This window comes from Papio anubis, chromosome 11 (assembly GCF_008728515.1).
Source record: "Papio anubis isolate 15944 chromosome 11, Panubis1.0, whole genome shotgun sequence".
NCBI lineage: Eukaryota > Metazoa > Chordata > Mammalia > Primates > Cercopithecidae > Papio > Papio anubis.
In genome coordinates this window covers 64276109-64296626 of record NC_044986.1, presented here as the reverse complement: position 1 = coordinate 64296626, position 20518 = coordinate 64276109, and the positions used below count along the sequence as shown (strand labels likewise).

Genomic DNA, 20518 nt, shown 5'->3' with positions numbered 1-20518 from the left:
TTGTGATGTATTTAATGCCACATTTTTTTTTGCATGTTTTGCCAATCTTATTGGTGATTTTACTGTTTAAAATGGTCCCCAGGCCGGATGCTGTGGCTCAAACCTGTAATCCCAGCACTTTGGGAGGTTTACTTGAGTCCAGGAGTTCAAGACCAGCCTGGGCAAAATAGGGAGACCCCTATCTCTACAAATAATTAAAAAATTAGTGGGGTGTGGTGGCTCATGTCCGTGGTCCCAGCTACTCAGGAGGCTGAAGCAGGAGGATCACCTGAGCCTGGGAGGTTGCTACTGCAGTGAGCTGTAATTTCACCACTGCACTCCATCCTGGGCGACAGAGAGACCTGGTCTCAAAAAAAAAAAAAAAAAAAGTAATACTTAAATATATACTAAATGAGATGTTTTTAAACAGAAACATCCCTAAAACAAGATTATGTATTTATCAGTTGACAAAAATGTTCTGACCAGAGGCTTGCAGGAACCTTACCTTGTATTTTCTTTAGGGGCAATAATTCAATATTTGCTAAGTCAGTGTTCATGGTGACTTTATAGGACATAACTACTGCACATAGTGAGAATTGATTATTCCTAGCTAGACTAGAATAAAAAGACTAAAATAATAAGTGGAAGAATTATGTGGTTTCTTAGAAGGATGATGTGGTAGTGAAATAAACCATCAGTATTTAGCATCCTTCTGTTTCTTTGTGCATTGTACAGAATATTGTGTCATCTTTTAAGACATTATAAAATAAGTCTGGAGTCTCTATCTTTGTAGCTTTTATTTTCCTTTTTTTGTAGCTTTTGTTGACCACAATTAAAACTATAGGATTTTTTCATTCTTTGTTCATAATGGCAAAGAGAAGAAAATTGACAGAGGGAGATGTTTCACAATTCAGACATATCAGAGAGAGCAGCACTTTATGATGGTGAAATTGATCATATAAATGAACTCTTACACAATGAATTGGAGATGATGATACTCTATGAATTTTCACAAGCTTAATTGATAATATTTCTGAGGTCCCAGAGGACATAGGATATTCTTACCCAGTTACTCATTCAGCAGGAAGTACTTTGTTCTGTAATATTTTGCAACAGGAACCTGGCCCAATCTATCCTGTATGTGAGACAGTATTCTTTTTTTTAATGATGTTTGTGCAGAAAAATGTACTTGATGTAGTTTGTAAGCAAACAAACACTAAAGTTGGATTTGCCTACAAAGGTGATTGGAAGGACACAGATGATGTAGAAATGAAAATTTTCATTAGGTTGATCATTGTAATTGTTTTAAAAATAAGCCTAAAAATGAAAGTTTTTCTTTTATGAAGCAAAGAAGGATGGCCTCTTTCTCTTCGGTAAAATGATGCGCCATTAGTGTTTTCAAAAGTATGATTAATGATAGAACCAGAAGTAGTGATGAATAAGGACCTATTAGAGATGTATTCAAAGTCGTTATCTGCAAAGTGGGTATGTTTCATCTGTATAGCACTTTATCTTTTCAGGTTTTGCCTATGTCTCTGACAAATGAATTCAAAAGCCCATCTTTTCTATTTGTGTTTTCCTTTTTGTGCCTCTGAAAATTAAATGTCTCTTTTCTTCTTTGCTTGAAGAGAAATACTGTGACTCATAAATACTGATAGGAACACAATGATTTTTTTTCCACACTTTTTATACGAACATTTTGAAGCATAAAGAAAAGTTGAGGCCAGGCACAGTGGCTCATGCCTGTAATCTCAACACTTTGGGAGGCCGAGGCAGTTGTGTTGCTTGAGCTCATGAGTTCGAGACCACCCTGGGCAACCTAGTGAAACCCCATCTCTAAAAAATACAAAAAATTAGCCTATAGTCTCAGCTACTCAGGAGGCTGAGGTGGGAGGACCACTTGAGCCCCGGAGGCGGGGTTGCAGTGAGCCGAGATCATGCCACTGCACTCCAGCCTGGGTAACAGAGTGAGATCCTATCTCAAAAAAGAAAGAAAGAAAAGTTGAAAGAATAGTGTTAACATTGGCTGGGCACGGTGGCTCTGGCCTGTAATCCCAGCACTTTGGGAGGCCAAGGCAGGCAGATCACGAGGTCAGGAGGTTAAGACCATCCATCCTGGCTAACACGGTGAAACCCCGTCTCTACTAAAAATACAAAAAAAAAAAAAAAAAAAAAACCAGGCATGGTGGCGGGCGCCTGCAGTCCCAGATACTCGGGAGGCTGAGACAGGAGAATGGGGTGAACCCAGGAGGCGGAGTTTGCAGTGAGCCGAGAGTGCGCCACTGCGCTCCAGCCTGGGCGACAGAGCGAGACTCCGTCTCAAAAAAACAACAAAAAAAGTGTTAACATTTTGCCATATATTTTATCTGTGTGTGTTCATATTTTTAAATAACATAGCTTTTTATTTCTTAATTACTATTGACTATAATGATTATATGCTGTTATTAAACCTTTCCAACAAGTTTAGCATCAAGCATTTGTAATTTCAACATCTTTTAACCCTTATTTATCAAAGGATTCAATAATTTTTTTAATGGACTTGCATGGCAAGGTTTTTTTGTTGTTTTTTTGGGTCTTCTTTGGGTTTTTCTACTTATCGTCTATTGATGTGGTTTAATCCCCCTTAACTCTCCGTTTTCTAATTGTGTGATTGGCCTTTAAAGGTGCATGTATTTTGGTGATAAAAAGTTAATAGTACACAGTACCTGGAACATAGTAAACAATAAATGTTTGCTGTTAGATTTGGCATGAGTTTTTTTTGCATCCCTTTCTTACATGGAGCATTACTGGGCCAGGCTGTGTAAGTGAATTTTTTTGTTTGTTTTGTTGGATTCATTTATTTCTCTTCATTCTTGCTTGTCATTCATTATCTCCCTTTTTAGGCCATCTTGATTTGAGTATTCAACCAGAATTTGACTTGGATGTAAAATGTCTCAACAAACCATTGATATGACTTTCTAGGATACTGGGGAAAAATGGTTGAGTTTATTCATTTTGATGAGCCATTTGGAAAAAATAGATAATATTTTAAAAATTGTAGTGAAGTTATCAGTTTTGTGTATTTGATGTCTGAAAAGTCAACTATTAAATATTATTCTCAAGTCATATGTTTTTATAATAATGTATTGCTGAAGTCATTATCCATTTTCAAAGTTAGTATTCCAGTAATTGGACGGGGCTAAAATTCTGAAAGAACCAAAATTATCTTTAGTGTTTAGTATGTTGAAAAAAATTAAAGAGCTCAGATTAGTTTTAAAATGAAAACATGAAAACAATGGTTTTAATACATTGTGTTAACTACTTACTCTAAGGATCTGTTTCTTTTATATTTTTTAAGTTACATTTTGTTTATTGTTTGTTTTGAAAAGACAGTATATTCACATGGTTCAAACATCAAAGCAATTTAAATATACATTGAGAAGCTTAGCTCTTACATTTGACCACACTATATTGTTCCCTCTGCCTATATCCCTTCTAAATAACTACGCTTGTTAGTTGTTGTTTTTTTGTTTTTGAGAAAGGGTCTCACTTCAGTTGCCCAGGCTGGAGTGCAGTGGTACAATCTTGGTCACTGCAGCCGCAGCCTCCCGGGATCAGGCGATTCTCCTATCTCAGCCTTCCAAGTAGCTGGGACTATAGGTGTACATGGTTAATTTTTTGGTTTTTTTTAGTGGAAATGGGGTTTTGCCATGTTGTCCAGGCTGGTCCTGAACTCCTGGACTCAAGCAATCTGCCTGCCTCAGCCTCCCAAAGTACTGGGATTACAGGCATAAGCCACTGCATCTGGCCTTGTTTGTTTTTTGTTTTGAGACAGTCTCACTCTCTCCCAGGCTGGAGTGCAGTGGCACAATCACGGCTCACTGTAGCCCTGACCTCCTAGGCTCAAGAGATCCTCCCACCTCAGTTCCCTGAGTAGTGGAAACTGTAAGCATTTGCCACCATGCCTGGCTAATTTTTAATTTTTTTGTAGGTATAGGGTCTCATTATGTTGCCAAGGCTGGTCTCGAACTCCTGGATTCAAGCCATCCTCCCACCTTGGCCTCCCAAAGCGCTAGGTGGCGTGAGCCACTGTGCCTGTTCATATGTTTTTTGTGTATCTTTCCAAAGTTTTTTTTTTTTTTTTTTTTTTTTTTTTTTGAGACAGTCTCACTCTGTCACCCAGGCTGGAGTGCTGGAGTGCAGTGGTGTGAACGTGGCTTGCTACAACCTCTGCCTCCTGGATTCAGGCAATTCTCATATTGAGATTACAGACACCCACCACCCAGGCTGGTGTCTAACTCCTGGCCTTGCCTCCCAAAGTCCTGGGATTACAGGTGTGAGTCACTGTGCCCGACCTATCTTTCCAAAGTTTTTAAAATGTAGATACAATATTAGCAAATATGAATATGTTTTCTTCTTCCTCTTACACAAAAAATAGCAAATCACATACACTATTCCACATCTTATCATTTTTTCTTCACCACTGGATAATATACCCTGGGGATCTTTTCATAACAACGTGTAGTTTCCTCTTTTCTTTCTTTATTTTTTTTAAATTGCAGAGCATAATATTTCAGTGTGTAGATGGAATCTTTTGGATACTGGAGAATTTCCAGTCTTTTGCTATTGTATATAGTGCTGCAAATATATATGTACACATACACAGAGGTATATCTGTAGGACAGATTCCTGGAATTGGAATTGCTAGGTCTGAAGGGTGAATGCATGTGGGTTTTGTTAGATATTGCCACATTTCTCTTCATAGAGGTTGTACTGTTTTGTTCTTAGACAAACAGTGTCCAAGAGTGCCTTTTTCTCCCATGAACTGTTGTCAAACTTTTTGATTTTTATCAGGTGAATAAATTATATCTTGGTATGTGGGTTTTTTAAAACACAAATTTAAAAAATACCCTTTTTTTAGAGCAGTTTTTTAGGTTCAGGGCAAAACTGAGCAGAAAATAAAGAGTTCCCTTCTACTTCCTGTCTCCCACCATGCACCACTTCCCCAGCTTTCTGGATGTCCTGCAGCATGATGGCATATTTGTTAAAATCAACGAATCTACACTGACATATCATTATCACCCAAATTCCATAGTTTACTTTAGCATTCATTTTTAGTGTTACACATTAAATGGATTTTAACAAATGTATAATGACATGTATCCATCATTGTAATATCAGGCAGAATAGTTTCACTGTCCTCAAAATCCCCTATTCTCTGCCTATTCATCCCTCCCTCCCTTTATCCCCTGGCAACCACTAATTATTTTACTGTCTCTATCATTGTGCCTTTTCCAACTTGTCATATAGTTGGGATCATATAGTTTGTTGCCTTTTCATATTGGCTTTTTTTTTTTTTACTAAGTATTAAGTACATTTCCTCTATGTCTTTTCATGGCTCGGTAGCTCATTTCTTTTTAGCACTAAATATTCCATTGTCAGGATGTACCACAGTTTATCCATTCACCTACTAAAGGATGTCTTGGGTGCTTCTGGGTTTTGGCAATTATAAATAAAACTGCTGGAAACTTCCATGTGGGCTGGGTATGGTGGCTCATGCCTGTAAATCCTAACACTTTGAGAGGCTGAGGTGGGAAGATCGCTTGAACCCAGGAGTTCATGACCAGCCTGGGCAACATAGTGAGACCCTGTCACTACAAGAAATTAAAAGATTAGCTGGGTATGGTGGCCTGTGCTTATAGTCCCAGCTACTCTGGAGGCTGAGGTGGGAAGATTGCTTGAGCCTGGGAGGCTGCAGTGAGCCATGATTATGCCACTGCACTTCAGCCTGGCAACAGAGTGAGACCCTGTCTCAAAAAAAAAAAAAAAAAAAAAAACCACCATGTGCAGGTGTTTATGTGGACATAAGTGTTTGAGTAACTATCAAGGAATTGGGTCATATAGTAAGAGTATATTTAGTTTTGTCAGAATCTGCCAAACTGTTTTCCAAAGTGGCTGTACTATTTTGCATTCCCACCAGCAATGAAGGAGAGTTCCTGTTGCTTCACATCCTTGCCAGCATCTGGTGGTGTCAGTGTTTTGTCTTGTGGCCGTTCTAATAGGTGTGTAGTGGTATTTTTTTTTAAGTTGTAATTCCCAGGAGACATAAGTTGAACATCTGTTTGTATGCCTGCTTGCCATTTGTGTGTCTTCCTTGAGGAGGTGTCAATTTTGGTCTTTTACCTGTTTTTAAAATGGGATTGTTTGTTTTCTTCTTGTTATTCAGTTTTAAGCTTTCTTTGTTTACTTTGGATTAACACTTTATCAGCTGTATCTTTTGCAAATATTTTCCCCCGGGCTATGGCTTGTCTTCTTATTCTCCTGATAGATTTTTTAATGAAGCTTAACCCATATGGGAAAGTGCAAAATTGAAAATATGTGTATAGCTTGATGAGTTTTCTAAGCTAATCTATCATTGGCTTCTCAGTGTAGTTTGAATTTGCATTTCTCTACGGGCCATTTCTGGTTTTTTTCTCTGAACTTTTGGTTCACATCTCTTACCCACTTGTCATGTGAATTACTGACCTTTTTTTTCCCCCTAGGAAATCAATAAAAACTGGGGATGGTATTTTGTCTGAGATGAATAATATTTTTTGCCTCCTTTTTTCCATCAGTTTTTTGACTTTGCTGTTGGTTTTGCTATAACAATTAACTTGAATTTCCTCAGATGGATACATGGAATCTCCTTCTCAGGACTCAGCTAGTTTTCACTGTTTTCCAAAATTCTTCATGTGTGTTGTTGTTGTTGTTGTTGTTTTGGAGACACGGTCTCACTCTGTCGCCCATGAAGGAATACAGTGGCACGATCACAGCTCACCGTAGCTTCAACTGCCTAGGCTCAAGTGATTCTTACCCCTCTGTCTCCCCACAGGTGTATGCCACCATGCTTGGCTAATTTTTTAAAAAAATTATTTGTAGAGACGAGGTCTCACTATGTTGCCCAGGCTGGTCTCAAACTCCTGGGTTCAAGTGATCCTCCCACTTTGGCTTCCGCAAGTGCTGGGATTACAGGCGTGAACTACCTGGCCTGGACTACCTTTTAAGGTTTACATAAATAGCTCATGTTCTTTTAGTGCTTTTTGCATATGTTTATCTTAGCATTTAGTCACAATCTTTATCTCACCTGTTTTTCCGTAGGTCATAAACTCATTGAGGGCTAGGATGCTTGTTTTATTCTCTCTCTGTCCGTGCTTGGAGCACAAGAAGTGTACAATACAACTGTTGAATATAAATGATTGCTTCTTTGTTTCTTCAATTTGGTGCCTTTGACTTTACAACCATTGCTTTCTTTACAGCTGATGCTATTAATTTGTTATTGTTGAACCAACCAAGCAGTCTTACTTACCCCCCTTGTCATCCTGTCATTTTCTGCTACTTCCTTTGAGGATTGTTCTGGAGAGACCTTGACTTTTTCTGGAACCTCTGTGAGAGATAACAGATCTTTCAAACGTTTACTTCTTCATAATTAAGGTTTATGGGAATGTTTTGATATAAACAAATGATGCTTTACTTCTAAGTATTTTTTCTTTTCTTTTTTTTGGGGGGGAACAGTGTCATATCTTATTTTCCTTTTTTGTTTTTGTATGTTTCTGTAAAATAATTTTTTAAAAGCTATACAAAAAGTGAGGTATTAGTGTAATAAACTTCCATGTACTGGAAGCTTCAGGAGTAGGTAAGTACTTAATACATCATTAGAGTTATGCAGGTTACTAGAGGCTATCTAGGGCTAACTTCCCACTCCAAAATGCAAGATAGTAATTTAGATACAATTTGAATTTCTGTATCGATAGGAATTTTAGCCTCTTTGGTTCAGTCTGTTTCATTATTGAGCAGCTGTATTTGTAAATTGAGCTAAACTATGCCTCTGAAGAAACCCTGATCCAGTTTTAACCGCTTTCAACATAAGACTTTTAGTTTGTTGAAGACGATGATTATAGCTTTCTTATTAAGCTGAAATAAAGTTAATTTTAAATGGCATCTTTTAAAAAACTTGTGGTACTAGTAAAAAAAAAAACTGACAAACACATCTTGAGGACTATGAGAAACAAATTCACTTTCCTTATTGATTTGTCAATTGATGGCTACTGGTAGTAGCGCCAGTATTTTAAGTTAATTTCTGATTTAAAACTTGAACATATTTTAACCACATAAGCAGTTTTTATATCTTTTAATATTAAGTTGGCAGTCCACAAATGGAAACCCTGTCAGTCATGGTTTACAGCCTTTCAGTTCTCTACTCACCATAGCTAATAGATGCTTTATTTATGAGATCTTTAAAAATTTTGCTTTCCATTCAGAAATTGCTAATTCAGATTATTTCCTTAATTTCCTTTTTTTATCTTGAGACAGGGTCTGGCTTTGTCACCCAGGCTGGATTGCAGTGGCATGATCTCAGCTTACTGCAACCTCCATCTCCCAGATTCAAGCGATTCTCCTGCCTTAGCCTTTCCCGAATAGCTGGGATCACAGGCGTGCACCACCACACACCCAGCTAATTTTTGTATTTTTAGTAGAGACGAGGTTTCACCATTTTGGCCAGGCTGGTCTCGAACTCCTGACCTAAAGCGATCCGCCCTCCTTGGCCTCCAAAATGCTGGTATTATGGGTGTGAGCCAGCACACCAGGCCTATATCCTTAATTTCAGAATCACTTCATGGCAGCGTATACATTGTAATATATGTGTCAGTTATAATCTTATTGTTAAAATCAAGCAGCCTAGGTTATTTAAATGATTTCTTCTTCTTCTTTTTTTTTTTCCCACCTGGACTCTTTTATTAGTAATAGATTTGAATAGAAGGTACATTCTATAAAGTATAATAATAATAAATAAATTAAAAAAAAAAAAAAAAAAAAAGAAGGTACATTCTGAGAGAATCTTTATAAGCCCTTAACTTCTTCATGAAAATGTTCAGGTCACTTAATATTCTGAGTTGATTTTGCCCTGTAATATATTTATCTGTGGTTTACCACAATGAGAATTACGTATGGAACATGTTTGTTGAATAGTTTAAAATAACTGGTTATATCTAGCATTATGTTTAAGCATTTCTTTAGCTTGTTTGTATAAAATGAAGAATGTGTTTTGTTCTTATTGGAAATTCAAAACTAGAATGCAGTATCTTTTTCCTTGATTTCTGTACTAGAATGCAATATCTCTTTTCTTGATTTCTGTAGAGCAGGTTGTTGCCCTGGATGCCCAAAATATCGTAGCTGTTTCATGTGGAGAAGCTCATACATTAGCGCTAAATGACAAAGGCCAGGTGTATGCTTGGGGTCTCGATTCTGATGGACAGCTTGGCCTGCTAGGATCAGAGGAATGCATCAGAGTACCCAGGTAACAAAGGTGACCAGAAAGAGGTCCTTAACAATCTTTTAAAATAAATTTATTCATCTATGTCAGTCTGCTTATCTTTGGGCGTGTAAGAGTTGACATCTCATTATTTCTCCCCTTTGAGTCCTTTGATAAGAGTTTGGTTCTTGCTTATGATGTTAGTTGAGCTATTGATTGGTTTGCTATTTTTATATACTCTATATTTTCTCTATAATCAATAGAATTTATGTTTGTAAAAAAAAAAGGAATAGGGAATACTTCATTACAAATTCTTTTAGTCGGTTAGACTAATTTAAACAACTATCTTGAGTATTCCTGCTATTGAAATATTTATTAAATTATTGATTTGTTGAATGTTTTTCACTAACTTGTCTTTTTTTAGTCTTTATTGTTTCTGTTGAGTATAGAAGTCTAACGTGCTTACTGTAAAAAGAATGTAGTCAGTTTCCACTTTTTACATAGCAGTGACCACAATTTAATTAATTCATCATATAATTATTTCACAATTAAAAAATAAACAGTGCCTCATCAATGTTTTAGTCTTACACAGTTACAGAAGGCATAATCATTTTTTGTTTGTTTGTTTGTTTTTGAGACGGAGTCTCACACTGTTGCCTGGGCTGGAGTGCAATGGTGTGATCTCGGCTCACTGCAACCTCTGCCTCTCGGTTTCAAGCCATTCACCTGCCTCAGCCTCCCGAGTAGCTGGGATTACAGGCTCCTGCCACCATATCTGGCTAATTTTTTGTATTTTTAGTAGAGATGGGGTTTCACCATGTTGGCCAGGCTGGTCTCGAACTCCTGACCTCAAGATTTGCCCACTTTGGCCTCCCAAAGTACTGGGATTACAGACATGAGCCACCATGCCTGGCTAATCATTGTTTTAATATTAAAACCCCAACAGCATGAATTACATAGGTGAAAAATATACAGATTTAAAGAAAAGTATTCAGTTTATTTTAGATACATAAATAATACATTAACTCATACTTAGTTTTAAAATTTATACAAATTCTGACCTCTTTAAACTCTTTTGTTCTTTTTCCTAGTAATAGTTGTAGGGATAAAAGAACTATACTGGGACCAAGGTTTTTTTTTTTTTTTAAAGACAGAATTTTGCTCTTGTTGCCCAAGCTGGAGTGGAGTGGCGCGATCTTGGCTCACCACAACCTCCGCCTCCCGGGTTCAAGCAGTTTTCCTGCCTCAGCCTCCTGAGTAGCTGGGATTACAGGCATGCGCCACCACACCTGGCTAATTTTGTATTTTTTTTAGTAGAGACGGGGTTTCTCCATGTTGGTCAGGCTGGTCTCAAACTCCAGACCTAAGGTGATCTGCCCACCTCAGCCTCCCAGAGTGCTGGGATTACAGGCGTGAGCCACTTTGCCCAGCTGGAACCAAAGTATTCTTAAGTTAATTTTAGATTTACTGCAGATGGCATTTTTCTACACATCTTTATGTATTTTGTTTTTAACATTGATAAAGTTTGTTTTGGTTTAAGAATGAGGATGTAACTACTGGAATAAGAAAATGGAGCATAGGAACTCTTAATTTGACATGTTATATCATGTTAATAATGAACTATCTGTTGAGACTTTCATTTTTTTAATTGAACTTATAACCAAATTCCACAAAACTCCCCAATTTGCTTACCCTTTGTTTCTTCTGCATTAATGCACACAATTCCCAGTGTGCTTTTGATTCCTCTTAATGATGGAACTTTTGGGAGAAAAAAAAATTTTTTTCTTAAGTTAAAGCATTCATAAAAGCATAATGACCTCACATTTGACCCACCCTCTACTCTTTTTATTTCTTCTCACAAGTAATTCTTATAGAACAGGATTTTAAATTTAAGATTTTAGGCCGGGTGCAGTGGCTCACACCTGTAATCTCAGCACTTTTGGAGGCCGAGCAGGGTGGATCACGAGGTCAGGAGTTTGAGACCACCCTGGCTAACACGGTGAAACACCGTCTCTATTCAAAATACAAAAAATTAGCTGGGCATGGTGGCAGGCGCCTGTAGTCCCAGCTCCTCGGGAGGCTGAGGCAGGAGAATGGCATGAACCCAGAAGGCGGAGCTTTCAATGAGCCAAGATCTTGCCACTGCACTCCAGCCTGGGTGACAGAGCGAGACTCCATCTCAAAAAAAAAAAAAAAAAAGATTAAAAAAACTGTGTTTTTAGGATGAAAAGATATTTGTATGTTAGATCTTCTAAGTCTGTATTCTCAAAACTATGATTCATGGCAAAATTTTCTAGTTTCCTTTATTTTTACTCTACCAGTCTGATGATTCTCATACTTAAATTTTTGTTGATGTTCATCTTTAAGGGATTTTAGCCAGTAATACATAGGTAAATAATAAATGAAAAGAAAGTTAATTATAAGGAGAGAATTTCATTATTTACAAAATTTATATGAGGGTTGTCCAATAATAACTATGAACCTGGATGGGGACCTGAAAGAGAATTTACTTGAGTTCTTTGGTTTAAACATCTTTATTTTTGTATGTGTTCAACATCTGTATTAACTTTAAGCTGTATGTTAAGGTATTTCTGCTTTTTATCCTTCTCAATTTTTCAAAATTTGATGGCTTGATCTGATTTGTTGTAACATATACATAGTTTTTGCTGATATTATCAGGTTTTAAAGGGCCATTTAGTATTTCAGTGGAAATGTATTTTTATAAAAGGAAGAGTGCCAAGTGAGTTTTAGTTTTAATTTCAGTACCAAATCATTCTTTAGATGTAAGGTGTTTATAGATTTTTGTTTTTTTTTGAGACAGGGTCTCACTATGTCACCCAGGCTGGTTTGTAGTGGCATGCTCACAGCTCACTGCAGCCTCGACCTCCTGGACTCAAGTCATCCTCCCATCACAGCCTCCCTAGTAGGTGGGACTACAGGCATGTACCACTATGCTTGGCCAATTTTTGTATTTTTTGTAGAGACGGAGTTTCACCATGTTGCCCAGGCTGGTATTGAATTCCTGGACTCAAGGGATTCACTGGCTTTGGCCTCCCAAAGTGTTGGGATTACAGGCGTGAGCCACTGTGTTCTGCCTAGTGTTTACAGATTTTCGTAAGAGTAATCAGAATAGGCTGGGTGTGGTGGCTCACACCTGTAATCCTAGCACTTCGGGAGGCCGAGGTGGGTGGACCACAAGGTCAGGAGTTCAAGACCAGCCTTGCCAAGATAGTGAAACCCCGTCTCTACTAAAAATACAAAAAATTAGCCAGGCAGGCGCCTGTAATCCCAGCTGCTCGGGAGGCTGAGGCAGAGAATTGCTTGAACCTGGGAGGCCGAAGTTGCAGTGAGCTGAGATTGCGCCATTGCACTCTAGCCTGGGCGACAGAGCGAGACTCCATCTCAAAAAATTAAAAAAAGAGTAATCAGAAAAGTGAAGATTCACATTAGGTTATACTTTTGTGACAACAAAATCCATTTTTTATGCCAATGGATGGATAATATTAAAGAAGAATGTGAAAATAATAATAGGATATAACTGAAACTAATTAGTTTGATAATGAATTCTTTCCTATTTATAATTTTGTTTTGTTTTGAAGTCACTACTTTGGGAAAGACCAGGTATTTTAAATAGTGTCTGTAGACCTGCATTTCTGGCTAGATTTTAATGTAGAATATATATTACACCTTTTTATTTAAAAAAAATTAACCCAAATTTTATTATCTTAGTTTAATGTAAGTGGAAATACATAACTTTGCACACAGACTTCAGAAAAATAATTGTTGGCAATAAAGATGTAGTCTATCTTCTAAAAGTTCTGCTTCTTGGACATATGCATTAAGAAATTATGGCAAGATAGTATAAGATTATTATTTTTGTGAGTACAGCAATTTCTGGACTATACAAACTAAACATATTTGAATTATTGGCTTGGTCACAAATACAATTTATTTTCTTGTTATTCATTTTAAAATATATTACAATTGCTGCCTAATTTTAGCATCTGAAAATTTGGAACATTATAGATTAAAAAGAAAAAGAGTAGTTTTTAATGGTATAGACTAGATCCGTTGTTAGTCTAAATTTTTCATTTTTTTTTTTTTAATCAACTCCCCTATTCTGAGATAAATTTTTCAAAATTGAAATGAGTTGGTGTTAAGATTTTTCTTAAATAACTAGGAAAGTTGTGGCTTAACTGGAAAATAGAAAATTGTTAATTGTGTTTAATTGGCAAAATATTTAATACTTTAGCTCCTCAAATGTTTGATTACATATTATAAACTGTTTACTAATCGTTAACATTAGTGGTTGGAATTTTGTCTTCAGAATCATAACTAGCAATGCCTGATTTCTGCCTGTATTGCCACTACGCGTTAAGTTGGAAAAACAGAAGAATATAATAGTGTACACATTCCATAATTAATATGCTTTAGCAGAGTCCCAAAGGAAGGGTGTATAAATTTGATTTCCAATGCGTGTGTGTGTGTGTGTATATATATATATTTTTAATTTCCAAAATTTATTCTGGCTTCTTTTCCTTTTTTTTTTGAGACAAAATTTCACTCTGTCGCCCAGGCAGGAGTGCAGTGGTGCAATCTGGGCTCACTGCAACCTCTGCCTCCTGGGTTCAAGCCATTCTCCTACCTCAGCCTCCCAAGTAGCTGGGACTACAGGCACCCGCCACCATGCCCAGTTAATTTTTGCATTTTTAGTAGGGATGGAGTTTCACCATATTGTCCAGGCTGGTCTTGACCTCCTGACCTTATGATCCGCCCGCCTCAGCCTCCCAAAGTGCTGGGATTACAGGTTTGAGCCACCGCGCCCAGCCTTTCTTTTGCTTTTCTGTTCAGTGTATTCCAATCTTCAAAAATTAAAAATGATTAAACACATTATCTTTTTTATGTGACAAAGGGGATTACTTTTGATGAATTCTAAAAAATTTAATTATATTCTAATTTATCTCTTTAGGAAAAATGGAACATGGGAACTTTGTTTTACCATTCACAATATTTTTTAATTTCTGAAAGCTAAAACAAAGAAAACAAAGCCAGTATCTCCCCATTCTTCAGGGTATTAATACATTTATATGAAGATGAAAGGGGATAGTTTTTTTTTTTTTTTTTTTTGAGACGGAGTCTCGCTCTGTCGCCCAGGCTGGAGTGCAGTGGCATGATCTCGGCTCACTGCAAGCTCCGCCTCCCGGGTTCCCGCCATTCTCCTGCCTCAGCCTCCCGAGTAGCTGGGACTACAGGCGCCCGCAACCGCGCCCAGCTAATTTTTTGTATTTTTAGCAGAGACGGGGTTTCACCGTGGTCTTGATCTCCTGACCTTGTGATCCGCCCGCCTCGGCCTCCCAAAGTGCTGGGATTACAGGCGTGAGCCACCGCGCCCAGCCGATAGTTTTTTCTTTAACACAGTAATGACACAGAAGAATATATTTCCTGGTCTCTGTAGTAGATAATGGCAAAAGATATTAGCATTTATATGTATTACAAGCCTTATGTTAGTATTTTGGAAAGGAGAGTAACTGAATATAAATTGCTATGCAAATTTAGAAGATTTTTGGCAAAATTTGTGACTAATACTGAAGCCTCCAAGACCTTACAAATTTATTTATCCTTTAACAGTATATTCATTACATATTATTAATTCGGCACTATAGCAGGTGCCAGGCATTATCATGGGTATAAGACACATGGTTTGCCTTCACAGAACTTACTGTTTAGCAGAGGAGACAAATATTCAATGAATAGGTACCCTAGTAGTTAGTAGCGATAAATGCTATGAAGGAAGAAACATAGAGTACTGTGAGAATGTAGTATTTTGAAATGTTTCTTTTGCAAAATTGTGCTTGATACCCGGAATAGTGTTTTTTTCCCTAAAATACTTAATATGCTGAACAGGTCAGTGTATCATCTGCCTAGTACACATAAGCAATAACAGTAAATGTTTAGTAATTTGAGCATAGTTATGTATGTTCATATATTTTTTATTCCTTCCTCTGTTTGCATTGCCAGTGTTTGATTTTGCTATTTCAAAGAAATGGCATTTTGTTAAGTGAAAATTTGAAGGTGCATTGGATCCTGCTAATTTGTTGGATTCTGCTAAATTGTAGCAGTACAATTCTCAAGTTTCGTAGTTAAGAGCATAACTCCACTAAATAAAAATATTTTTAATACAATAATATGGAATTAGAGTAACTCTCCTTTTTCCTGCTCAAAATTTGATTTGCTGAAGCTGCCTCCCGAAAATCATGTGTGTCGACTCTGTGGTCAGAATTTGCTCCGGACTCTCTTATGGCAGAATCAGGTCAGGTGACAGTATCAGGTAAAGGGAAATAAGAAACATATTGTGTATCTCCCTATCCCCCCGTTTTTTTCTTTTTTCTTTTCTTTCTTTTCTTTTTTTTTTTTTTTTTGAGACAGGGTCTTACTCTGTCACCCAGTCTGGAGTGCAACGGTGTGATCTTGGCTTACTGCAGCCTCTGCTTCCCTGGGTCCAAGTGATTTTCCTGCCTCAGCTTCCCGAGTAGCTGGGACTACAGTGTGCCACCACACGTGGCTGATTTTTTTTTTTTTTTTTGTATTTTCAGTAGAGGCAGGGTTTCACCAGGTTGGCCAGGCTGGTCTCAAACTCCTGACTGACCTCAAGTGATCTGCCCATTTCGGTCTCCAAAAGTGCTGGGATTATAGTGACCCACCTGTAATCCATATCCGGCGTCCCCCTTTTTTTTCCTTGAAAACATTCATTCAGGAAAAACAGTAACATGACCAGGCAAAGGGAAAGAACCTATGGAGATGCTGGGATGGTTGATGTACATACAAAGTTAATTGATTTTTGTAATGTTTTAAAAATGAGCCTTTAAAATTGTGTGGTGGTAAAACAAAACTCAGGAAAGAGGGGAAAGAAATTACAAAAGTATAAGGACAAAATACAAAAGAGAAGAAAATAAGACTTAACATATTAGTAGTGATTGTTATAACTGTGAATTGAGTAAATTTCCCGAGTAAAAAAATTGAATGTCCCTGATTTAGACATAAAGTAAAAGGATAGCTTGTAGGTTTCATAATTTGAGAGTTGGTAGAACATATAAGAATCCCTGTTGATTCTTAAGAAACCTGATAAAGGAGAACATACATTAAACTAGGCAAAATACCAGTTTTAGGCAAGTTAGATAATGTACATTTGCTTTCCAGATGTATTGCCAAGTTTCTAACTGTAAGCTGATTTAAAAACACTTTTTTATAATGAAAGAAAATGTCTGAATTATAAGAGCACTCTGAGGAATACTTGAGGTATGAGCGTAGCTCACTTTGCTTAAATACTGTCTTTCCAAGATGTGTGCTTATCACCCCTTTTAACTTTATTTTTTTGTATCTTGCTCTTGTTTACTGATTTTAGCATAAATTTTTGGTATGCTAAAATTGGGCTTGTATGAAAAAAATAATATGACCTATATGCATATAGTAGTCCATCAATAAATAACATAAATAGCATTCAAGATCAGTTTGTTAAATGGAATTAACTGATCTTGATCTGTCTTCTTCTTTTCTAGAAATATTAAAAGTTTGTCAGATATCCAGATTATACAGGTTGCTTGTGGTTACTATCATTCACTTGCACTTTCTAAAGGTAAGCATTAGTTTTTATTTTATTTCTCTTCAGTTTTATTACTTGGTACTTTTTTTATTGTGCATATAGTTCTCCAACTTTGTTCATCTTTCTCCAAGATTACCCTGGTTCTTGATTCTTTTTATTTCTATGTAACTTTTAGAATTAACTTGTCAGTCTGTATACACACACACACACACACACACACACAGAGCTAGGAATTTGATTGGAATTTCATTGTCTCTATAAATCAATTAAGGATATTGAACGTTTCAATTCTAGAACACGGTATATTTGTCCATTTAAGTCTCCCTTTAATTTTTTCCATTAGCATTTTGTTTTACCTGGACAGGTTTTAAACACCTTCGATTAGACTTTCCCCTAGGTATTTGATTTTTTGTTGTGAATGGCGTCATTTTTTGTTTATTATGTAGACATGAAATTGATTTTTGTGTCTGTTTATTAAACTGTTAAAAACTCTTCATAGCTGCAACTGGAGAGGATTGCTTCCCCAATCTCATTTAATCTCATAGATGAACTTTCTATGCATAGAAATAAAGAAGGCTAAACATCATATTTATTAGCTTTGTATGCATTCCTCTCTTACCAATTTAACTTACTAGTATTCTAGCTAAGGATTAGAATATGGGCTAGTAAAGAATCTGCCATATGTATGTTTTTTACCATTAAAATAAATAGGTTTGCTGGGTGAGGTGGCTCACGCCTATAATCCCGGCACTTTGGGAGGCCGAGATTGGGGAATCACCTGAGGTCAGGAGTTTGAGACCAGCCTGGCCAACATGGTGAAACCCTCTCTCTACTAAAAATACAAAAAATTAGCCGGCGTGGTGGCACACACCTGTAGTCCCAGCTACTTGGGAGGCTGAGGCAGGAAAATTGCTTGAACCCAGGAGGTGGAGGTTGCAGTAAGCCAAGATCGCACCACTACACTCCAGCCTGGGTGACACAGTGAGACTCTGTCTCAAAAAAACAAAAAGAAGAAATAGGTTCCATTTGCTCCGTTGTTACTATTTAGTGTTACTATTTAGTGAAGCCTACTACAAATAAAACACTAAGCTAGAATCATGAGGAAGCACCAATAAATTAAGAGACAGGTTTAGGGATCATACAGTCTAGTGAAAGAGACAGATGTCCAAGTAAATAACTGTAGTTTGAGGCAGAAAAAAATATGTATTATTTCTGACAAGGTAAAAGTAAAATACTGTGATGATATAATTGTTTCTAATTGATATAATTGGTAACAGTAAGGAGGAGGGGATTAGTATTTGATGCAAGTCTTTAAAGATTTTTTTTTTAATTAATAATTGGAGAAATGCTGAGAAGGACAAGGAGAAACGTTGAGTGGCTAAGGGAGTTATGCTAGTGTAAAGGCATAGAGTTAAGAAAGTGGTGTATTTGACATGTAGTTTTATGTGGGTGTTGTGAGAGAATGGGAGACATACTTATACTTCAGTTTAGGCTGAAATAAAAAGAGAAATCTGTTATAAAGGGCCTTAAATGTCATATTAAGGAATTTGGACTTCTGTAGGCAGTTAGGAACATGGAATCTCTGTGTATGCTTTGTTGTTTTGCCAACTCCTCTTTTGATATTTTGGTAGGTGGATCTAACATAAATTTAAACTCAGAGGTTTTACTGAGGACAGTTTCATATTGACCTTTTTTTTTTTTTTTTTTGGCTTACTCAGCTTTATGCTGTAGGCAATATGTTATTCATTTGTTTTTTTTTTTGTTTTTTTTTTTTTTTTTGTGATGGAATCTCGCTCTGTCGCCCAGCCTGGAGTGCAGTAGTGCGATCTCGGCTCACTGCAAGCTCCGCCTTCTGGGTTCACACCATTCTCCTGCCTCAGCCTCCCGAGTAGCTGGGACTACAGGGGCCCGCCACCACGCCCTGCTAGTTTTTTGTATTTTTTTTTTTAGTAGAGACAGGGTTTCACCACGTTGGTCAGGATGGTCTCTATCTCCTGACCTCGTGATCCTCACGCCTTGACCTCCCAAAGTGCTGGGATTACAGGCGTGAGCCACCGTGCCCGGCCACTAAACATTTTTTAGAGCCCTTAGTATGAACTAGGCATACTACAGCATACAGTAATAAGCAGTATACTACTTACTAGCCCTCGTGATATAGTCATTCAAATAATGATATAGTTACATGCTATGGTAAGGGCTATAAAGAAAAACTTTAGGGTATTTAGAACATACAGCAGAGGTACTAGACCTAATCTAGGAGATCAGGGAAGGAAGGCTCCTACTGGGAGAGAGTGGAAATGAACTGGACAAAGATGAGGGGAAGGTTTAGGTAGAGAGAACAGCAAGTGTGTGAGAAGTGGCCATTGGAGAATATAAAGGAAGGCAGGTATGGCTAGAGTATAGCGAGTGAGGGAAGAGACTGATATGAGAAGAGATTGGAAACAGGTAGATCATACAGCATCTTATAGGCCTGGTTTAAAGTGTTTATCCCAAGAGCAATGAGAAAGCACTGAAATATATTTTTTGGGGTGAGCAATATTATCGAATCTGCATTTTTACAGTATCTCTATACATGTACACAAATGTCTGTTTATATGCACATAGAACATTTCTTGAAGGACTTACCAGTAATTGGTGAGAGTGGTTGTCTCAGGATGGGTGTGGTGGCTCATGCCTGTAATGCCACCACTTTGGGAGGCTGAGGTGGGCGGGTCGCTAGGTCAGGAGTTCAAGACCAGCCTGTCCAACATGGTGAAACCCCATCTCTGCTAAGAATATTAAAAAAAAATTAGCCAGATGTGGTGGCACATGCCTGTAATCCCAGCTGCTCAGGAGGCTGAGGCAGGAGAATCGCTTGAACCTGGGAGATGGAGGTTGCAACAAGCAAAGATTGCACCACTGCACTCCAACCTGGGCGACAGAGCAAGACTCCATCTCAAAAAAAAAAAGAGTGGCTGTCTCTTGAAAGAGGAACCAGGATTCTGATTTTTTTTGGAAGGAAGCTTACTTTTAAGTGTGTACTGTTTTGTAATTTCAATTAAAAAACTCAGTTATTAGTGTATCAGTTATTTAGTGCCAGTTGTTAGTTTAATAAAAGGATGTCTAAAGTTGCAAAATACGATGGCAGTATGGGAGCAAAAGTGACAGGCAGGGGAAACTATTATAGGAATCAGTTAAGATGGTGAGGAATGGGTCTGTTTGCCGTATTTTTCTTTAGAAAGAAAACTGTATATAAATTGGTGATATATGATAGACTGGATATCTGTGAAGTTAAAAAAAAAAAAAAAAGAGAGGAGTATTAAGTAAGACTCCCTAGGTTTATAATTGTAGCTACTGAGTCAGTTATGATGTTATTTACCAAAATGGGGAACACTGGAAAGAGGTCCAGGGAAGTAGGATGGGGGTAATGAATTCAGTTTGGGGCATCCTAAGTTAGAAGTTCCTTTGAAATTTCCAAGTATAGATATCAGGTAAACAATGGGTTATGTGGGTTTTTTCCTCAGGAGAGGTTTGGGCTAGTGATAAAATTTTGAATGTGATCAGCAGATAGTTACTGAAGTTTGAGCTTGAATGAGTACCTCTTGGGAGAAACTACAGAATAAAAATGAGACTTGAGGAATACTAAAAGGAGACTGTTGAGGAGCATAAGGAAATGAGATTACTCCTTGTTA

General features: G+C 37.4%; 1 protein-coding gene across 11 annotated transcripts in view; it reads left to right on the top strand.

The window, feature by feature from the left end:
• The window catches only part of HERC4 (HECT and RLD domain containing E3 ubiquitin protein ligase 4), a 149833-nt gene that overhangs the window by 20765 nt on the left and 108550 nt on the right, over window positions 1-20518 (top strand). For 8 of the 11 annotated variants that reach the window (XM_009214831.3, XM_009214830.3, XM_021943414.2 and 5 more), the window contains 3 exons: window positions 9133-9292; window positions 15486-15557; window positions 16804-16880. In XM_009214831.3, the coding sequence (XP_009213095.1) occupies window positions 9133-9292; window positions 15486-15557; window positions 16804-16880 (309 nt within the window). The remainder of the gene's footprint in view (window positions 1-9132; window positions 9293-15485; window positions 15558-16803; window positions 16881-20518) is intronic. The other 3 variants (XM_003903874.4, XM_003903875.4, XM_021943416.2) reach the window with 1 other exon arrangement.